General features: G+C 40.8%; 1 protein-coding gene across 1 annotated transcript in view; it reads left to right on the forward strand.

The window, feature by feature from the left end:
• LOC144754919 (microsomal triglyceride transfer protein-like) overlaps window positions 1-20,579 on the forward strand; it is a 529,349-nt gene that overhangs the window by 159,626 nt on the left and 349,144 nt on the right. Inside the window, exon 6 of the mRNA XM_078643270.1 lies at window positions 13,688-13,804. Within this exon, the coding sequence (XP_078499396.1) occupies window positions 13,688-13,804 (117 nt within the window). The remainder of the gene's footprint in view (window positions 1-13,687; window positions 13,805-20,579) is intronic.

Here is a 20,579-nt window from a genome sequence, read left to right on the forward strand (position 1 = left end):
CACACAGATTAAAAAGAGACTTGACTTTGGTTAACATCACAGCATGGCCTGTTCTGGATGGAATCGCGTGGGATGCAGTTCGTTTTCAGATTCATGGTCCAACGGAAGTCGTTAATGTTCCTAATGTACTGAGAGTTAATATGGGGGATGTGGTGAAACAAAACATTCGTTCTGATGATTGGGATGTTAATGCTGTGGAAAGTTTGTTTTCTGATTTAAAATACTATGCTGCTTTTGATGCTGAGGATTTATATTTAGAATCTGCTAATTATGGTGAATTGTTCTGTTACCAACATTATGGCAATCACTTCTTACACAAGACATCTTCCCGAAGGGATGCGGTTAATTTTACTCAGTGGGAACATTGCCCAGCACCAACACAAGGGAGTTCAGAAACGTTTCTTAAAAAGTATACTTATTTCACTGACTTTAATCAGTCCAATCCCGAGTCCTTTTATTTTAAATTTCACAAACAGCCACTGTCCAAGGTTCGACTTACAAATACAAAATTGTTATATTCAAAGGCCTTCCTGGATCAATTAGTTACTGGAGGGTATGAGTTATGGAAGGATACCATAGACCTTAAATCAGTTTGGGGCTCAAGGGCCTGGCAGGTACAAGGCACTGAGGCTTTGCACCGTGCATGTCTCATCCCAAATCATATGTGGTTTTTAAATGAAACCATTTCCCAGACCACGTGCTTTGGATTGGCTACATCTAAAAGGTTAAACACCCCGTCTTTCCCGGAGTTGGAGGAATATGAGAATTGGAGTAATTTCACTAAATTGTCCATTAGAGAAATACAGGCTCTGCTTCTGAATTCCTCCTTTAACATTTCCAGTATGAATCCCAAGGGTTGGCTGCTTTGGCACCGTAGTGCTGATTCTTGCCAAAAAAGATTTTTAAATATAACTGACGGGTTTAAGACTGTTAGATCTGATCCCCGTTTTGATTTGAGTCATACTGTCACCTCTTACTCTGTGGGCAAGTTGTGTCAAGCTTGGCTGAAACATTCAACTTTACCTGCGGTTAAGTATCACCTTTCCAAACTGAATGCAGACGTGGATTTGAATGATTTCATTAAAGGCCCAGCTAGTGGCAGGTCGAAAAGATGGTTATATGGGGTTTACAATGAAATTTGGAAACTCTCACAGATTGAGGCTGCTTCACGCCTTAGGGCTATTGATCAAGCAAATCTTGCAAAAGTGCTTGCAGTGGTTGACAATAGCATTAACGTGCTTTCCTCTAGAATTTACACATTAGATAATATTGTGTCGTCTGTTGTTGATATTGTGCATGATGAAGTGTCTGTATTATACCATGGTCAAAATCAATTACGTTCAATCATGCAGTTTGCATGGACACTACAGACTCTAAAGATGGGTAAAGTTCCCTGGGGATACATGAACGTTTCCTCTTTATTTGCACCGTTTAATTTGACAGACAAACAACGCTTGCTTTCAATGCGTGATGCTTCCTTTTCTATGCTCCATATTGAAAGATTGGAATCTTTACCTTTTTCTGTGGCAGAGACCACTGCTGCTACGTGGCTTATCCACGGTTTAATAACGCTGCCTTTTGCTTTATATAAGTTTTCAAATTGTATGAAATATGTGCCAATAGGTCGTTTTGAACCCTTAGGTAGCGGTTTTCTTCATGAGGTCTGGTCACTCCCATACACATACAGATGTTTCAAGGATGAACAAGAAGTTTATCTAACAGGGGATGAGTGTACTGAGACGCCAGATCATTCTTTAATGTGTAGACACATACAGTTACACGGTTCATGTAACAAGGACAGACCGAATATGGCTTGCGTTTTACAGGGCACGCCAGTTCCTGCTATCATCCCCACGTTTAAATTGTTAGAGAATGGTAGTTATTTAATGCACAATAATGAAAACTGTTGTGGTTTAATTAAAGGTATAGCTTTCATAGTAACGGTTAGTGAGCGAGTTATTTGCTGCAGAAATGTTCTTTATCCTCCCACACGTGAACATAGGGAGTCTTCCATTTGGCCACAGATACCGACCTTGGGAGCAGAATTCAGCGGCATGGCTAGAATAAGAGCTCTATTGTCCCAGAAAGAGGTGGCCTTGAGCTCGGCCCGTGAAACTTTCGTGCTTCACATTGCTAACACCCGTACGGAGGTTCAGGCTCTTTTAAACACTGATTTGCCTTTGCATTTCGGAGCCATGGTCCGTTCTATCTTTAACGCATCCTCCACAACGGGCCTAGCACATTTTTTTAAAGTTGTTAGCGGTGGTCTCGTGACTTCCTTTGAGAAAATTTTTGGAGTCATCCCTGCCTTCTTCCATTCTATTTTTTCATCCTTATTTGGAGGGTTCCCGTTTTTACTTGCTTTAGCGGCTGGCGCATTGGTGGTTTTCTGCCTTTTTAAATATGGATGCCCTTCCTGTGCAAGACCACGCACAGCTACTACTGACGCGGTTTCGCAACCGCATGCTTGATTACTATGGCACACTGCCGTTAGCGACTCTAAGCACGGCGTTTGGATTATCTTTTCGGTTCTCCTATTTCACCTGTGTCCAGCCTGTATTTCGCTGTCTGACCTGTGATTTCCTTTGGGCCATTGATTTGTGTCTCTGCGGACCAGTATCTTCTGACGTCGATTTTGATCAACTGATGAGTCCTATCATTGCTCACGAGTTGGTTTGTTCTGACGAAAGGATTATGGCCTTGGCGGTGGCACATGGACTAATGGGTCCCTGGGATGTGTTGTCGGCAGCGCAAAATTTCTTGGAACTAAGTTTTCTTGAAAACCCACCGAGCTGTCCTCTGATGGTTATAGAGGATCCGGTGCTGGAGGATCACGCATGTTCCTTTCATCTTTTAAATTGGATGGCTGAACTGTTTTCGGATGAGGACATTGACTTCCTCCTGGAGGCTGTTGCAGCTTACTTTTCATATACAGTCTTATCATAGACACTGCCTCAAATTGACATGCTGATTGATAGCATTTCCTTGATTTTATTGACTTTTGGTCAAGACATTTTATTTTTGCTTGCCTATTGGCTTGAGCCACATTATATTTGTGGGCTATTTTTTAGCATTAGTTTTTATAATTGAATTTTTATTCATGCTCGTTTATAAATGGATTCTGCTCTCATGTGATGGCACTTCTGTTATCTTATTTAGTCCGTTCTCGGATCATGGGGGGGTGTTGTATAGCTCCTATATATCCTTATATCGTGTTAAGTTAGCATAGGTACATTTGAGATTTAAACGCCATTTTTCCTTTCTTGCAACTTCTGCACACGACCCTTAATTGTTGACTTAGCTTTCAACCTAGTGGTTTGCCGTGGTGTATGTGAGAATAATATGTTATTGCTCTGATATCAGTCTTGTTTAATAAACCATGTCTGCACGGAGAGTGCTGAAGTTTCAGGAGCAACACGATATGGAATTGTTATGAGGTCTGATCTCCACGCTTTCATAGTCATAACACAAGTGCAGCCTTTGCCAACTTGGGCTTGAGGCGGGATTGATATTGCTTTGCACGAAAATTGTTAACACACTTGATGCGGTGCACATGCAGAGAGAGCTGGTGTATGCTGATGTGATTCCTTCATGCTAGGACACTAAGGTATGGGCCCGCCCTAAAACAACCCAAAGAGACCTTCTTAGATAATAATATAATATATGTGTTAGGGAGGGTGAGATATAAGTGTTGTTAACTCTTAATCATTACAGCATGTTAACATGCTGTCACCATTCGCTTTTTATGTCTTAGTAACTATGCTGATAATTTTGCTACTGATAATAAGTATACTTGTATTATCAAAGATACTGCGCCTGAGAAGACGGCATTAGTAAATAAACATTTCAAATGCACATGTGTCTTCTTTACTCCATGTTCTGGTTTGTAATGATAATATAACGAAAGAGTGTTCATGAGTCCCACGTACCCTGAGGTACTGTAAGTTCATGTTCTGGTTTGTCTAAACATTGGGTGTTTGATATGTCCAATGAGACACTGTAGCTAGCTCGGTAAGGGGTGAGTTGGTTGCTAAGGTAAGTTTTGGGACATCCTAATTTGCCGAGGTTCCACTCCTCTGTGCACAGTTCTGTGTGAGTACAGAAACCCTGCAACACTGTACATCAATTAATCCTTTTCTCAAACGTTATTTTTACATAAAACAGTATATATTTTTAACATAAAATATCTTATTCTTAAAAACCAAGAAAGATCATAATCTGTATTCCATATGATTCCCTTAATACTGAATCATGTTTCCATTACAGAAAATTCTGTTATCTGAGTACTCATATCAAGTCAAGTAAGCTTTATTCGACAATTGTCATAAAAGCAAGCTCAATATATATAAGTACATGTATAAACCTTTAGTATTAAAACCATTAAAAAAGTTCAGGATATAAATTTCATGAATAAATAGGTAAAATCATACAAAAACAGTACAAATGTGCAAAATATTATTCTCAACAGAGGTGCTACGACCTTGAATGTTATTTTATTCTTTTAAGAGTCGGGCTCTGATCGTCCATGCCCAACCTAGAAATTTCGCCACGGCTATATACACAGACATAATAGGGCTAGTCCGGATAAGTCTAACTGGGAACATTCCTTTCCTTGTTCCCAATGTCCTGCACATCGGTTTTAGCCACTTCCGTCTCGGCGCTGCATACATTGGGCACTCAAACAAAAGGTGGGCAACAGTTTCAGTAACGTCTGAGCAAGCTGGACAAGCCACCTTGCCCCCACTGGACCATTTATTTGAGAATGCCCTTATGGGCAAGCTTTCCACTCTTAGCTGAAAATAGAGTTTGCGGTCAAGGGGCTTCGTGATGACGTCCCAGAATTCCTCAAATTTGGGACAATCTTTGATTTAAAAAAATAGGCCTACAAGAGATTGTGAAGGAGTAGTGCTAAAAATCTTTGTAGCCACCAAGTTCCAATACAAAGTTTTTATTGTCTTCTTCGGTGGGAATCTGGCGTGCAATGGGTCCTTCCACAATTCGCCTAATCCTAACTCAGTCAAAAGATTTTGAATGTGCCCCAGCCATTTGACTTTCCGGGAACCGTCACTGTTGATCACATCCATCAGCCCTCTGGTATACGTTTCCAGTTCCGGCGTAGTCCAAATTCACCGCCAATATAATATTGGGCGCAGAGATGCAATTAAATCTATTGGTGACATACCCAGATCAAAAAGCAGCGGATTCAATGGGGTACTTTGAGGTAAACCTATTAATTTCCTAAGAAATGTATTTTCTGAGACAGTCATCCCCTTTAGCCTTTCATTACCCCACATTTCCACACCATACAGGGTAGAACTAACTACCTTGCCATTGTAAACCTCAAACACTGGGCTTATTGGTTTAGTCAGAGACCTGGAATGCTCTATAGACAAAGCTCCAGAAAGTTGTCGGTGTTTCAGGGTGGCCAAGTCAATCTGCTGCCTCCAAGACAAGTCCTGCTGAATACAAATACCTAAGTAGTTAAATGCCTGTACCTTCTCGAGTGGGCCGCTACTCATATGGACAGTACCCCTGTTGGCTTTAGGTGAATTAAAAGACATGTACTTAGATTTAAGAACATTGACTTCCAAACCACGGGCGACACAGAAGTCCTCAAAAATTGTTAGTGCCTTCTGTAACCCGCTCGGGGTCTTGGAAACTACAAGACAATCGTCTGCAAACATTAATATCGGGATTTTGCCTCCAGCAAGAATAGGAGCATCAACGTTAGAGTCAATTAAAATTTTTGCAACGTCATTTATGTACAGGGAAAATAATGTTGGTGCCAGGACACATCCTTGGCGGACACCTGTTTCTACCGGGAATTGTGATGTAACATTACCAGGACTACCCCACCTAATCTGAGCAAAATTCTCCTGGTGGAGCTTACTTATTAGGGACAAAGGTTCCCCTGGCATTACCATTTCATTAAGTACTTTCCATAACGTGTGGCGAGGGACCAGATCAAATGCTGCCTTAAGATCTATAAAGGCGGCATAGAGGCTGCCTTTGCCAATTAGGACGGTCTTCCAGTATAGCATAGTGAAATGCATAACTTGGTCGACCGTGCTAACGCAAGTTCGAAAACCAGCCTGCAAGTGAGACAAGATGCTGTGTTCCCTTTCCCAGTCCAGAACCTTATTTAAGATAAGCCTACCGATGATCTTCTGGGTAGTGTCGATCAAACTAATTGGTCGATAATTTCCGGGCTGGGATTTGTCCCCCTTCTTGTAGACTGGTATTATTTCGGCCCCCTTCCATGAGAAGGGGACCGTTGCTCCCCTTGCCACTGCATTTGCCAGTAAGAGTATATATGGTCCCCAAGTGTCCCTATCTTGTAGGAATAGATCAGCTGGGATGCCGTCAATTCCTGGCGCTCTACCAGGAACAACGTTATCCAGTGCCAGCTGAACATCCCCCAAGGTAAATGGGTCCTCCAAAAAAGATGTAAAAGACACCTTAGCTGTAGTATCTTGCCCTGCTGCTATCGCAAACTGAGGTTTAAAATAGGATACCCATTTATCCTGCGGTACCCAATTCTGCAGTTTGTCTGAGTTACTATCTAAGCCTTTCCTATAAATGTTCCAAAACTTTCGTGGGTCTTTATGTTGTCCTGCTTCCCGTAGGTCTACCCACCTCTGCTCATCCCACAAACGCTTGGATTTAAAAATGGCCGATTTGTACGCTGCCCTGGCTACACGGACATTTATACTCGAGTCATCTTTAAGTGCTCTACCTAATTCCAAACGAGCCTGCCTACAATCTTCTGTATACCAGCGTGGAGAGAGTTGTTTACTAGAATCACTTTTTTTTGAAGGCTTGACAAACACTGTTCGTAGGTCCTTAAAGAAGGCCTCATGTATCCTGGTTATACTATCATTTCCAATAATTGTGCACTCCTCAGTCACTGCCCTCTTCATATAATTTGTTGCCTGGATAAGCTTACCAGATAAGAATTCTACATTCTCCTGGTTCACTGCGACTTTAGTCCAGCGGACGTGACGCATATCATTAGAAATAACGACATCTACTGGAGTAGCGGCGTCAAACGCCCTTTCTAAAGGAGCTGATGATTCCCAATAGGAGATTTTTACCGATAGGGGATTATGATCACTCTCTATTCTGTCTATAATTTGCATATCCTGCAAATGCCTCCACAGACTCAGACTAACAAGAATGTAATCTATTCTACTCTGCCGAGGGTGAGTCTTGAATGTGCTGGCCCCTCTTTTATCACTCATTGTTCTTCCGTTGGCAGATCTGACTCCTTTATTAAGGCAAAGAGAGTTTAGTTGGATAGTGATTTGTGTCCATCTTTTGATGGGAGCTAAATCCAGTTTGGGAACCCCCCATGCCCTATCATATCATATCATAGGCTCCATCTTGGTAACTGAAAGACGGGACCATATATTAGCGACTAGAAAATTAATTTAATTTAAAGTCACTTGTTCACTGATAATGTTTAAAGACATTGGAACACAATCACCTAATTTATTAAAGGATCTAAGTCTCATATCAAATCTCTCCAGGTTGGTGTATAAGGGTGATCTCATTCTCAATAAAGATGCAACCATTCTAGAAACCGCATCCGACCCCTGATACATCACATTGTATAGGTAAAAAGGACCTACATTTAGTATGTCTGCTAATCGGTAACTCTTTAAAAAGGTTCATTTTGAAGATGATCTTGTAACCGGAGTCTAATCGAACATCTTTTCCTTAAACAAGACAGCAAGAAACATATTCATGATCTGTGTGATGTTCTTAATATAATAATATCGGGTCTAACAATCTCTTATCTTCATTTAACCCCTTCACTGCGGCGGCTATTCCGCCGCTGTGCTAAGGGGGCGGGGCGGCCGCGCGGTGGCCGCATGCTGGTGACGGAACCGCTCCGTCACCAGCGTCGGTTGAGCTATGCTGGTGACGGAGCGGTTCCGTCATGGCCCGCCCCGCTCAATAGAACCGCGCATGAGCGTTCTATCGAGCGGGGCGGGCCATGACGGAACCGCTCCGTCATCAGCACAGCGCACCCGCAGCTGATGACGGAGCGGTTCCGTCATCAGCGCAGAAGGGGTTAAAGATAGTACTCTCGAACTGGATGTTAATAAATGCCTCTTTAAACAATGTCTCAGTGGAATCCTTAATTTGTTAACAGTCCGCCTCCCTAAGTAAAGACTAAGCTAGTGGCGGTATATTTTTAGGGGATTCAATGGAATAAAAAGAAAATCAGCGATTTAACTCTCTAAATTCCAAAATCGATAATATCTTATGTCGAAGTATGAAATATTAAATGTGGTACCTGAAAAATGTAATAGTTGCTTGGGGACGATATTCCCACAATCTGACTAGTACGGCAAGGACAGCAACTCTAAAGTGGTCTGTATAGTCAAACCTAAGGAAAAAACGACAATTGTAAAATGTAACTGTTTCTTACAGGCCATAAACAGAATATTGTATCCACTACCTAATAGCTCAAACATTACCTGGGCAGGACGGTATTCCCACAGTGCGACTGATATGGGTTTTAAAACGTTTCTTAAAGTAATGTGTCTATACTGTTGACCCTAGAAGAAACAACACAATGCTATAGATGCTTCCTTCTTCACCGACAACCAAGTTGCTTATTAATAACAAAAATGGTCGGAACATTACCATAACAAGAGGTAACAGACAAAAAACGAGTTAAAAACGTGCTGCTAATTTTCTTTGAGTTGACGAGGCGACATGTTAAGTATATACGAATCTAAAGTGACAAAAAGATAAAAATGAGAATGTAAGGGAACCGACTTTGATGTGACGGATCAGATGACAGGCACAATGTATCTGCTCTACCGAAAAGGGATAGATAGTTTCCTTATATCCTTCAAAGTCGGTTCCCTTACATTCTCATTTTTATCTTTTTGTCACTTTAGATTCGTATATCTAATATTATATATCTATATATTAAGAACATCACACAGATCATGAATATGTTTCTTGCTGTCTTATTTAAGGAGCAGATGTTCGATTAGACTCCAGTTACAAGATCATCTTCAAAATAAACCTTTTTAAAGATTTACCAATTAACAGACATACTAAATGTAAGTCCTTTTTACCTATACAATGTGATGTATCAGGGGTCGGATGTGGTTTCTAGAATGGTTGCATCTTTATTGAGAAATGAGATCGCCCTTATACACCAACCTGGAGAGATTTGATAGGAGACTTAGATCCTTTTATAAATTAGGTGATTGTGTTCCAATGTCTTTAAACATTATCAGTGAACGAGTGACTTAAATACATTTTCTAGTCACTAATATATGGTCCTGTCTTTCAGTTACCAAGATGGAGCCTCTGATATATTTTGACTACTCAGATAACAGAATTTTCTGTAATGGAAACATGATTCAGTATTAAGGGAATCATATGGAATACAGATTATGATCTTTCTTGGTTTTTAAGAATAAGATATTTTATGTTAAAAATATACTGTTTTATGTAAAAATACTGTTTGAGAAAAGGTTTAATTGATGTACAGAACACATATCATCAATGTACTATTGAATGCATGTTTATTATTACTTTCATGTAAATGTGTGGGTATTCCTGAAGAAGGCTTTGAGCACGCCGAAACGCGCGTCGATTGATTTACGCTACTTATTGTATTTATTTTTGCTTTTTTAACAACATTTTTTTATACGATGTATTTCACTGTATAACTATATGTAATATGTTACAATACAATTTTCTAACATATTTTTTCTAATTGATGTCATTAAAATGAATGCTTTTTATATATATTCTGTTTCCTGATCTTTCCTTTATTTACTTGTTTCCATTGATTCATTGCCTAGGAGGTTTTTCACTTGTACTACTTTTCCCTGTCCTAGGAATTGAACTAATCAATGTTCTGGGGGTCCTTGTTTTTTACACTTGCTGTGGCTTTACAATTCATACAAGAGAAATGTAAAACAGTGTTTTTCACTTCAACTGAAGAGAATTTAGTGAGTTGCTTGGGGGCTTGTTTACAAATGTTACATCACACTTGCAGACAACATGAAAATAGTGATGACGCGAGGGATTACCAGCTCAATTAATCATGCTCACCTGGGCCCATAAACATTCACACCTTTGAACCGGTAATCCTGCTTCTACTTACTGCCTATCAGGATTTTATTTTCTTAGGACTTATACCTGTACACCATGACTTACTAAACCTTTGTCACCTATGCTATAAATACTGGGGATCGAAAATTGAGTTAGCATAATAGGTTGCAATTTAATAATTTATCTTCCTAAAATAACCACAGACTCGGGAGAAGTTTTTAACAATTTATCTATGCAGATTTTTGATGAGTTTAGTGTCCTTAGCGCTGTGATGCCTTCGGGTAACCAGGCGCTTTATAACTGCTTCTTCATTTCATTTCCTGAGTCAGAGGCCACAACAGAGTGATCAGAAATTTTACAAGTAAGAATATAATTAATAAGACAGAGTTTGCAAGAAATTATAGTAACACCTTTAGACATTGGTACCTGGGAAGGGTGAGAAAGGGAAATAGCACAAGAACATACCACATGGATTATATTTACCTAGAATGGTGTGAGGACCAACCCCGGCCACGGGCTAGGACAAAAGAAAGGCTCCCGACTAATCAGGTGCCAATGGGACAGGACAGGTGCAGATCAGGACAGATAACCTCCACTAGTGCAACGCCAGCGTCACACCCCTCTCTACGGCAATTTGGTTCCCTGGCTGGGTAATCGATACTTCTCCCTCAGCAAACCCCGATTCTTCTGACAGAGTGCTCCGCCAGCACCTCTGTTCTCGATTCTCCTTCAGCATACGTTGGGTCAGTGACAGGTCTGCGACAAGTCTGACAAATCATCTATCTAAGCCTACTTTAGTTATATCATTTTCTGGGCAATGTACCACCCTTAAATGTTGCAAATTCTATGTGTTCCCTTCATTTGATTGGTCAGAAAGACAAGGAGAGGTCATCACACCATACTAAGATGAGATCATTTCAATTCAATATAGTTGATCAATGTTCCCACCCATAATTTATTTTCCCATGTTTTTATTCCGCCCATCAATATTATTTCATTTTAATATACAAAGTTTAATAAAGTTGCAAGTTGTCTTCCTTTCCCAGGTTATGGGTTGTGATTCCGAGGCGCGTTGCTGGAAAGACAGTCAATGGCAGCAGTTCAATGCCACTGCTCGGGGTCTCTCAGAGTTCTTAGCACATGCGCAGAGCGGATTCAATATGGCTGTTCTTGTCACCCTCAGGCCCAAATACGAGCTATTAATAAAGTCGAAGAGAGACACATTAGAATACAAAATTAGATGAATGCACTGTATACCACTTATTTCTACTCTATCCCGATTACTTTGTTTTAGCTATAGCATTAATAGTTATGCTAAACAGATGAGTTTTAATACAAGCAGGAGCATGTGCATTAGTATAAGAAAGCATGAAGCGGCCATCTTGGCACTAGTGTGCAGATGCAAGAAGTTCCCACCAAAAACGAAAGACGTCATACCACGTAGATGTGGTAGACTCATGCGCAGAAAGTTTCCCGTGTTTTCGGTGGCCATTTTAGGACATTCGGTTTACTGTTAGAAAAAGCAAATAGACAAGCTTCCCCATCTTACTAGAAATGTTGTGGAATGCAATTTTTAGTAAAACAAAACATGTTGATTAATTAGTTACATGTTATTTCGAGAGGACTGAGTCCAAGCCAGTTTCTGTACGCATGAAACCTTGCTCCATTAATAGCATCCTCAATCGGTAAGCATATTCATGACTGTAACACATGACCTAATGCATTTTGCGTGGGAATGAACCCTTCATTAGGGGTAACTGTAATTTAAAAAAATGACTGATTACCTACAGGAAATATTGGAAATAGGTACACAGGTTCAAACACAGACAGTAGTCATACGAAAAGAGTCAGGACTTGTATGAGCACAGAACCCACTGCCAGATTGTTGCAAGCTATGTACAATAAATCAAGACTGACGTGCCAGCATAAAAAATAGAGGAGGCTATTGTGTGAGTGCTGTGGGAAAATCCTCATACAGAATTGACCAATAGTCTCAATGAGACGTGAGGTAAAGAAGAAAGGAAAAGAGACAAAAACAAAAAGAAAAGAACACAAGACATCACCAAGTCCCAGCATGCAGTTATGCTGGTATACAAAACTGTGGTTGACCCACCGTGAGCAGTGAAAAGCGCAAACCTAAAATAATGCAGTAAAAGACTTTCATTGTACAGTGAGGGGAGTGCTAAGCTACATTACTTGTGATGTAGCATGAATAGCGCGCAGTGCACAAAGTCATTCGAGCTACACTGAACAAAATGTAAACCGCACAAAATAAATTCACTATGGGTCAAGAAAAGCATCAAACATGCTGTGAGGGTTTCAGTGTTTATAATAGGGTGTTAGAAGAATACCAGTACCTTAGTTATAAAGCGGAAAACATATATCTGCAAACGGCTGACTCCTCCAACTGATCACGTGGTTCTAGAAGTTAAAGATAGTGTGAATGTGAGTAAAGTAACCATGACGCAATAGTTCCAACTATGTGATAAAAAACTAACTGGACGTACCGGACAATTCATGGAACTCCAAAGCCTCCTGCACCTAGGTGACACCAAAACGGGATAGTGTGTCTCGAGCAGAACGCAAATCTGGCTATAAATCTAAATAACAGTGGCGTCAATGGACAATGAAGTCAGCGCACGCACAGCATGCCCCAAAATTGATGAAAGACTATGTGTCCTAAAGTATAGAGTTATGGAAGCACTTTAATCCACTAAAAGTGTCACGTTGGTGCAGGCGGCTTTGGAGTTCCGTGAATTGTCCAGTATGTCCAGTTATTTTTTTGTGCACATATTAGAACCTGGGTACTTGTCATGTCTTACCTACAATGGAGTTTGGTCTAATAAGAGTTTATGGTTCAACCAAGTTTATTACCTTGGGTCTTTAAAAAAATTTGGAGGTTGAAAACTGTCAGCAGCCCAATGCTGGAAGTTGTACCCAAGAACATCTCCACAAGGGCAGATATGTCTGTTGTGCTGTCCCCCTGTTACCTTAAACATCAATGTAAAAAAACCTGAATGTGGGAAGAAATCTAAGATGGAGCAGAAGTGGTCATGTCTTCTTTAGGTAGAATTGCACCTAGGTCTCTAGCTTTGTCACGAATGGTCATCACTATTTTTCAACTTTTAATTGAAATTAAATACATTTTCATTTTCCTTGTAAGTATATTTTTTTGGCTTGTAGTCTCATGCACACGCATGCAAAAGTGTAGTTTAACATCATACTTTGGCTGCATTTGACTGCCTGAGATCATATTGTTTGCCATTTTTGCTTCAAAATTACCAATTATAATTGAAGTGTTGAGGCTGAAAGAGTAAAGGTAAATGATTCTTTGATTGTAGATCGTATGAGATAACCTTATTTAAATGACTCTATACCTTATTCAAATGACACTATATTGATGCATTGATAGTATATTCAAGTGTCTTTTTAATTCGAATGTCATTCTAAATGGCATCATGCTTTGACCTTTCATTTCTGCAAAAATCAGGTCCTTTTGGTGTTGTCTCCTCTCCCGCCCTCGAATATCCATCAATCATTCATACGTCATTTGGGGTTTGATTTATTTTATTTCTTATTTTGTTTTTCTTTCTTTCAGGTGGATGTATCTGGGAAGTGCCTGGTAACATATAACATTTCCCACAACAACGTTGTAAAGACAAAAGACCTTCACAGCTGTACGGGAGCAACGCAAGGACATACCTCTGTTAACAAAGCAAGTACATTCCTTCTTTCACTAATCTCTTTACTTAGAGTTAATGGGATGGGGCACGAAAAAGTCAAGTGTTTGCTCATTCACTTTTTTAAGAAGTTGAGTTATTTAACTTTTTTAAATGTTGATTTATTTATTTTATTTATTATGTTTTATAAAGTGCGAACATGACCATCACAGTATCAGAGCGCTGTAAAACAAAAGAGCTGATGAGGGTTGCAGTACAGCACCTGTCACTTGGGTTATGCTGTAGATAGATTCTGAAGAGGAAGATAACAAAATAAGATACCATATCAAATAGGGTGAGATGATAGTTTCAGAATAGTTCTTTTAAGACACATGTTTTTCTGATATGGCTTTTACTTCTTTCTTGAAAAGCCTGAGTGAGATAATTGCTCTCATTGAGGATGGTAGGGAGTTCAACATTTTTGGGGCAGATCCGGTGAAAGTGCAGCTGCGAGTTTTCCTTTTTTGGAATTTGGGGATTTTTAGTATGACAGATTTGGCACTTCTAGAATCATTTCCACCTCCAGAAAGCTTGATTCTAGTCACCATGTACTTAGGACCAGAGTTTTGTAGGGCTTTGTGCGCAATGCATGCAACCTTCAGTTGGATCCTAGCTTCAACTGGGAGCCAGCTGAGGGCTCTGAGTGGTTGGGAGATGCAATCATAAGGGCATGTGCCTTTTAAAAAGTCTCGCTGCTGCATTTATTGGTGCTTTCATTGGGGTTAGGCTAGCTTTAGGTAGCCCTACAATTGTGGTATTGCCATAGTCTAGTCTTGAGAGCTCTAGAGATTACACTGCTGTTTTGAGGTCTGCTAGCAGTAGGAAGGGTTTTAGTTTCTGGTTGCAACTTGAATTTGAGCTTGCATTTTAAGATTGGAGTCTAGTGTGATTCCTAGTGATGTTAGGGAGTCCCAGATGGTTGGGGTGAAGTTTAGGAATTTGATGTTGAGAGAGTACGGTTGTGGTTGTTGGGATTTAAGGGATGGGGTGAAAAGAATGAATTAGTTTTTGTTGGTTGTGTGCCAGCCAGTCCTGTGTTTTCCCCAGGATTTCATCCTGTCTCCGGATGGTCTCTTGAGAGGAGAGTTTGATGTAGAGATGAATATCATCAGCATACATGTGGTATGAGACTTTTGATTGTGTAAGAATTGTAGTGAGTGGTTCCATGTGTAGATTGAAGAGCATTGGGGATATTGTAAATCCTTGAGGAACGCCCCTGTCAATGTCCGCTACCTCAGTTAGAGTGGTGCCTATTTTAACTCTTTGTTGTCCTTTCTGCAAGAAGCAGGTGAAGCAGTTATGAATGTGGGTGCATTTCTCTATCAATTTAGCCAGGAAAGGCAGACTGGATACTGGTCGGAAGTTGTTTAAGCCTTTCATGTCAGTGCCTTTTTTTTTTTTAGAAGGGGAGCTACTTGGCCCATCTTCAGGCATTTTGGGAGGGATCTTTGATGGAGAGATGTGTTTTTGATTTTCGTCTATAAAGTGAGCAACAAATTGGTGGATCTCGTTCAGAAAGTGGGAGGGAATGGGATTCTCGAAATGTTTATTTATTCCCTTACATATTGTTATAAGGTATCATCACCGTTTATACAGATCATGGTTTTTGGGAGCCATAAAACTTCTCTCGTATTACGTTCACCAAATGTTTAGCTAAAAAAAGGTCTTCTCGGGGGCTATTTATATCAGGCCAAAAGCCCAAGGCTGTTTACCTAGTATGCATTTGCTTACCATTTACACAAGTGAAACTTCTGCAGCTCCATTTCCATCCTGGCTGTCATTACCGGACTGCCGACTTTGCTGCGGGCAAGCAGCATGTGAAAATATTTACAATGTTTTAGGCACCACTTTGCAGGTGTATCTTTTTTCATATTTACAGTTTGATTTACATTGCCAGGAAGTCTTCTACCTTTGGTAAAACTTGCTGGAATCACCATGCAAAAAAAAGAATCTCTCCTTGAAAAAAAAGATGGCACTAGTTATAAAATGTAAGACATTCTATTCAGTTTGTCTCGCAAACCGTTACTTGACGTAATATCAGATTCAATTATATTTTGTAATCATATCAGCAGATATCTATTGATTACTGTTGACATACTTGTAGTTTTACATTGTTTACTGTCTAAGAAAGACATTTTCCTCTCCAAGCAAAAGTCTGAGTCTGATTTGAAAAGTTACATCATGTGTAACAAACAGCCACAAGATTATACTGATTTCAGCATTAGCATTGTGGATGCATGGTATTCAGGTTTGAATGTAATAGTTCATTAGAACAATTGAAGCCAATTGAACCTGATGGGGATTGGTAAAATATAGGTTTTCTGGTTGGTGATTGTTGAAGAATCACTATTGAACCATTTCTACAAAGCATTTTCCCATGCTATTAGTATGTAGCAACATCACTGCATTGTTAGCATTTGGCTTTTTCAAATGTCTTTAAAGTATAATGTTAAAGGAATCTATGCCCTCACAGTAGTACAGATAGGTCAGACAGTGCCTTAATTGCTTCCTGTAAGAAATACAGAAGTGCCCAAATCAAAGAAGTATACACTGTATTTTTAATTTCCCAAGTTTCCACACATATTGAGGAAAGCTGAAGCATTTACACTTCTTGCAAATTTTGCATATTCCTGCTTTAAAGATGATTTTATTTTGGCTGACCTCTGGATGGGTGGTGTAATTTACCTGGCACCAATTCACAAAAGTAAATTTGGTGGTAAGCCTTATTTACACCAGCCTGTCACTGCCAGAGGGTTTTATCACAGACATAAGGCCATTTAAAGGCGTGGAGAACTCGCTCACAATTGTAGAGTGCTCAACTCTTGTAAAGCTGTTTTCCCCTTGGAAAACTCTGGACAGCGGGAATGGAATACTAGTAGGTTTATCACTTCACCCTTCCAAGAATCCACATGGATGCATGGATAAGCCAGTATGAAGATATTTTCAATATATTTCTTCATGGCCACTAACATTGGTGACTGGAAAAAAATGGGACTAATGGAACATTTGAATTAATCATAACCAATGGCATGCTTTGAGTACAATTGCATTCCACTAACATTACGCAGGCCAGGAAAGAAATGGGCATGCATGGTTAAGTCCTGTGTGTAGTGTGCCAATGAAGCTGGCTACATATTAAAAGGTGTAGTAGTAGTTGGTGTTCAGGCACTATGGCCATGAATGTTTTTATAAATGCCACATCCCGACATTAGCATTTTTTCTTTATTTTACCGAGTTTTATATAGTGCAAACTTGACTCGAAGGTATCAGGGCGCTTTACTTAGCACCAGTTGCGTTACATGAGGACACATTAATTTTTGTTACGCACGGAGAGAAAAAGTGATTTGCCCAGAATCACAGGTTGTTCAGCGTCATTGCCGAGACTCAAACCTGGTTCCCCAGATTCAAGGTCAACCGCCCTAGCCATTAGGCCAACTCCTCTCCCCCAGCATAGGCTGGGTAGGTTCATGCCACACAGTAACATCCTGGTAGGAGGGGTTTCATGGTATGTAAAAACATTAGTATTCCATTAGCAATTTATCATGATTCTTTGAAGCATCGTAGGTTAAAAATAATAGAAAAATTGACCCTAATATTGGATAAAAGCTATTGATACACTTGACTTAATATGTGCAATCCCCTGTTAATCAAAAATAAATCGTAGGCAAACTGGTTGGATGCAGAATGGGTATTCTCTTTGATCCTGTGTATCCTCCCAACTTATCAATCATGACTTGTGATGTCTGGTGGATATCCTCTGCTGGTGACCTTATCACAGATTATTGATTTGGTTTTGTCGTATGTGTCTTCTGTTATTCTCCTGACTCTTAATAGTTGGGAATAAGGCAAATGGTTTTTCTAAGAAAATTGGTGAAAACTGGAAAAATGTAATAAATTGTTCCGGTTGGTGGGTTTTAAAAAGATGTTAGTGGTTAAACTTTTGTTCATCAAAGAAACTTTCACATCCAAGAAAGTTATGTGTGTGTCACTCACTTCATGTGTAAATTGTACTTGATTGTCAATTGTATTAAGATGTTTGATTGCTGTTTCCAACTCTTTCTTCGTGTCTGTCCTTAGAAGAAAAATGTCATCAATTAATATATAGCAGGCATTTAGTTTGTTTTCCCACAGGTTATATGCAAAGTTGTTTTCCTCTTCAAGCATTTGTATGAATATATTTGCTTCACAAGGTGCTGCACAATTGACCATGAAAGTGCCTGTCAATTGAATGTAATACCTATTATCCCATTGCAAAAAAAATGAAGTGCATCAATTCCAATAGGAATACTTTCAGATCTTCATCTATTGTCATATATGTCAATACTCTTTCAATTGCTATAACCCCAAGTCATGTTGTATTAAAGTATATAAAGATTTCACATTAATGATACATGATAGGATATTCTCTTGCTCAGTGATTGGAATCAATCCTAGTTTGTTGGGAAAATCAGCGGTGCATCTGATATATGTCTTCATGGATTGAACGCTGGGATGTAGATACTGATTGATATATTTTCCAATGGGTTAAAGGATCGGTGCCTTGGTGGATACAATAGGTGTGAATGGTGGGTTCTTAATGTCCTTATGAATTTGAGTAGCATTTTTATAGAAGGAGTTCGGGAATTGGATTGTGTTAGAAATTGTTTGTCTTACTCAGCGATGGTTCCTTTCTGCAAGGCTGTTTTTAATATGGTTCCCAACACGTCTGTGAATTTCCTCATTGGATTATCATCTACCATCATGTACGTGGATCTGTCAGACACGTAGTCCCTCACATTGTGATTGTAAAATGTTTCACCCATGATTACCAATACTCCTCCCATGTTGGCGGAGCAAAATTTGATAGAGGGATCTTGGTCATGTTGGAATGACACACTGTCTTGTACCTTAGGGTCTCTTTCATTTCTTTCTTTATCATGGTTTCAAAAGTATCAATTGTCTTATGACTTATAGGGGCTTTAAAGCGCTCTCAATCTTTAGATTCATCAGTGTCCCCTTCTCCTCTTTTCTTGCAACTTGTTCACACACTATGTTTTCACAGAAGTGTCTCAATCTAAGAGTACGTAGCAATTTAAAAACACTAATCTCTGCCTGTAACTCATTTGTGTGATATGTTGGAATATCCGAAGTTCCCTTTTTAAATATTACTAGTTGTGTGAAAGTAAAGGTTCACTGTGAGATATTTATGACCAGGTTTTGAGCTGTTCACTCCTTGTTTGACTCCTGGTTACTCTGCCTGATTTTTTTGTGAGCTGTGTCCCCTGTGGGTCTTTTTTTTTTTTTTTTTTTTTTGAAATATATTTTTATTGCAGAATCAGGAATAAAAACATCCAACAAACCAACCCGTACACCAACGGTCCCCATCATACAGTGCAATAGTAATACAATACACAGCCGATTGGCCCACATCCCGGAGGCTGGGCGGCGCATCAATAAGTCAGTTCACTGGAGGTACCACGGTGCATGCCCTATTCGGGGCACAGGTCAAGTATAACACTTCGTATCCGCTTTTATCCCACAACAACCAACCCACTCTCTCCATCTGATCCCAGGCCACTCTAATGTCACGTTACTAAAGCATCACAAGTACCTTCCTGGGCCAACCGGTTCCGGGAGGTTGCCGCTAGCCGGCAAACCTCTCCCTCCAACGACTCCCTCCCACCCAGTACCCCCCCCCCTCAACTGCTGCTAATGCGGGTTCCACCATCCCCCTCCTGCCCTCGGGTGACAACTATCAGGAAGCTTTGACAAGCAAGTAGCCACATGGAATCCCTGGCTATAACTGATCAGTGTCCTCGCCTTCGGTTAGGTAGTCCCTCAGTGCCTGCACCACTAGTTCCCAGGACCGTGCCAGTTCCAAGCACTTCTCATTACCAGCCCTAGTCGCCTGGCGCATTCGTAACACACTCTCACAGCTCGACCACCTCAACAGTTCATTCCTCCACCTCCGTACAGACGGTCCCTCTTTAGACTTCCAATGCCAAGTGATCTCACGCTGTGCCAATATCAGTCCCAACCCAATGAATTTGCTCGTAACCTTGGTCTTTTTGGTATGCGGAAACCAAAGAAGCAGGCATGCGGCCATGTCAAAATCTACCTCCCGATCCGTGACAGCATTCAAGAGGTCCCCTATCTCAGACCAGTAGTCCCCCAATTTCGGGCAACCCCACAGCATGTGGTCAAGATCCACCTCAGGTTCTAGACATCGTGGGCACATGGCATCAAGCACCTGGAAGTGTCGCCGCAACCTCTCCGGGGTCAAATACGCCCTATGGAGCACAAAATAATGCACCTGTTGGAATCTCGCATTCCGCGTCCCCTTCCAGGTCCTGTGTAGCACCTGACCCCATACGGAGTCCGTGATTTGTCTACCGATGCTGGCCTCCCAACGCGACTTCAGCTCAGCTAACGGGGCCAGACCGTCATTTAACATCCTATTGTGGAGGCAGGTCACCGCCTTAACGGTGCCCGCTGCCATCACTACATATTGGCACACCGTCGTCACCTCCGGTTCAGCCAATCCGCCCCCCCAATGCCTCTGCAGGGCCGCGACCACCGCCGCATGCAACAGGAAGGTACCACTCGGCAGGCCGTATTGCTCCTGCAAGGTTTGGAACGGGGCCAGCGTCCCGTCCACATAAAGGTCACCCACCATCTGCAAGCCCAGGTCCTCCCACTCTAACAATCGGGACCAATCGCCCCCATGCGGTAAGGCAGTGAGCATTCCCAGCGGAATTTCCGGTGCGTATGGCCGGCGCTTCCCAGCCCTCT

Source organism: Lissotriton helveticus, chromosome 5_1 (genome assembly GCF_964261635.1).
Source record: "Lissotriton helveticus chromosome 5_1, aLisHel1.1, whole genome shotgun sequence".
In the NCBI taxonomy this organism is placed as follows: Eukaryota; Metazoa; Chordata; class Amphibia; order Caudata; family Salamandridae; genus Lissotriton; species Lissotriton helveticus.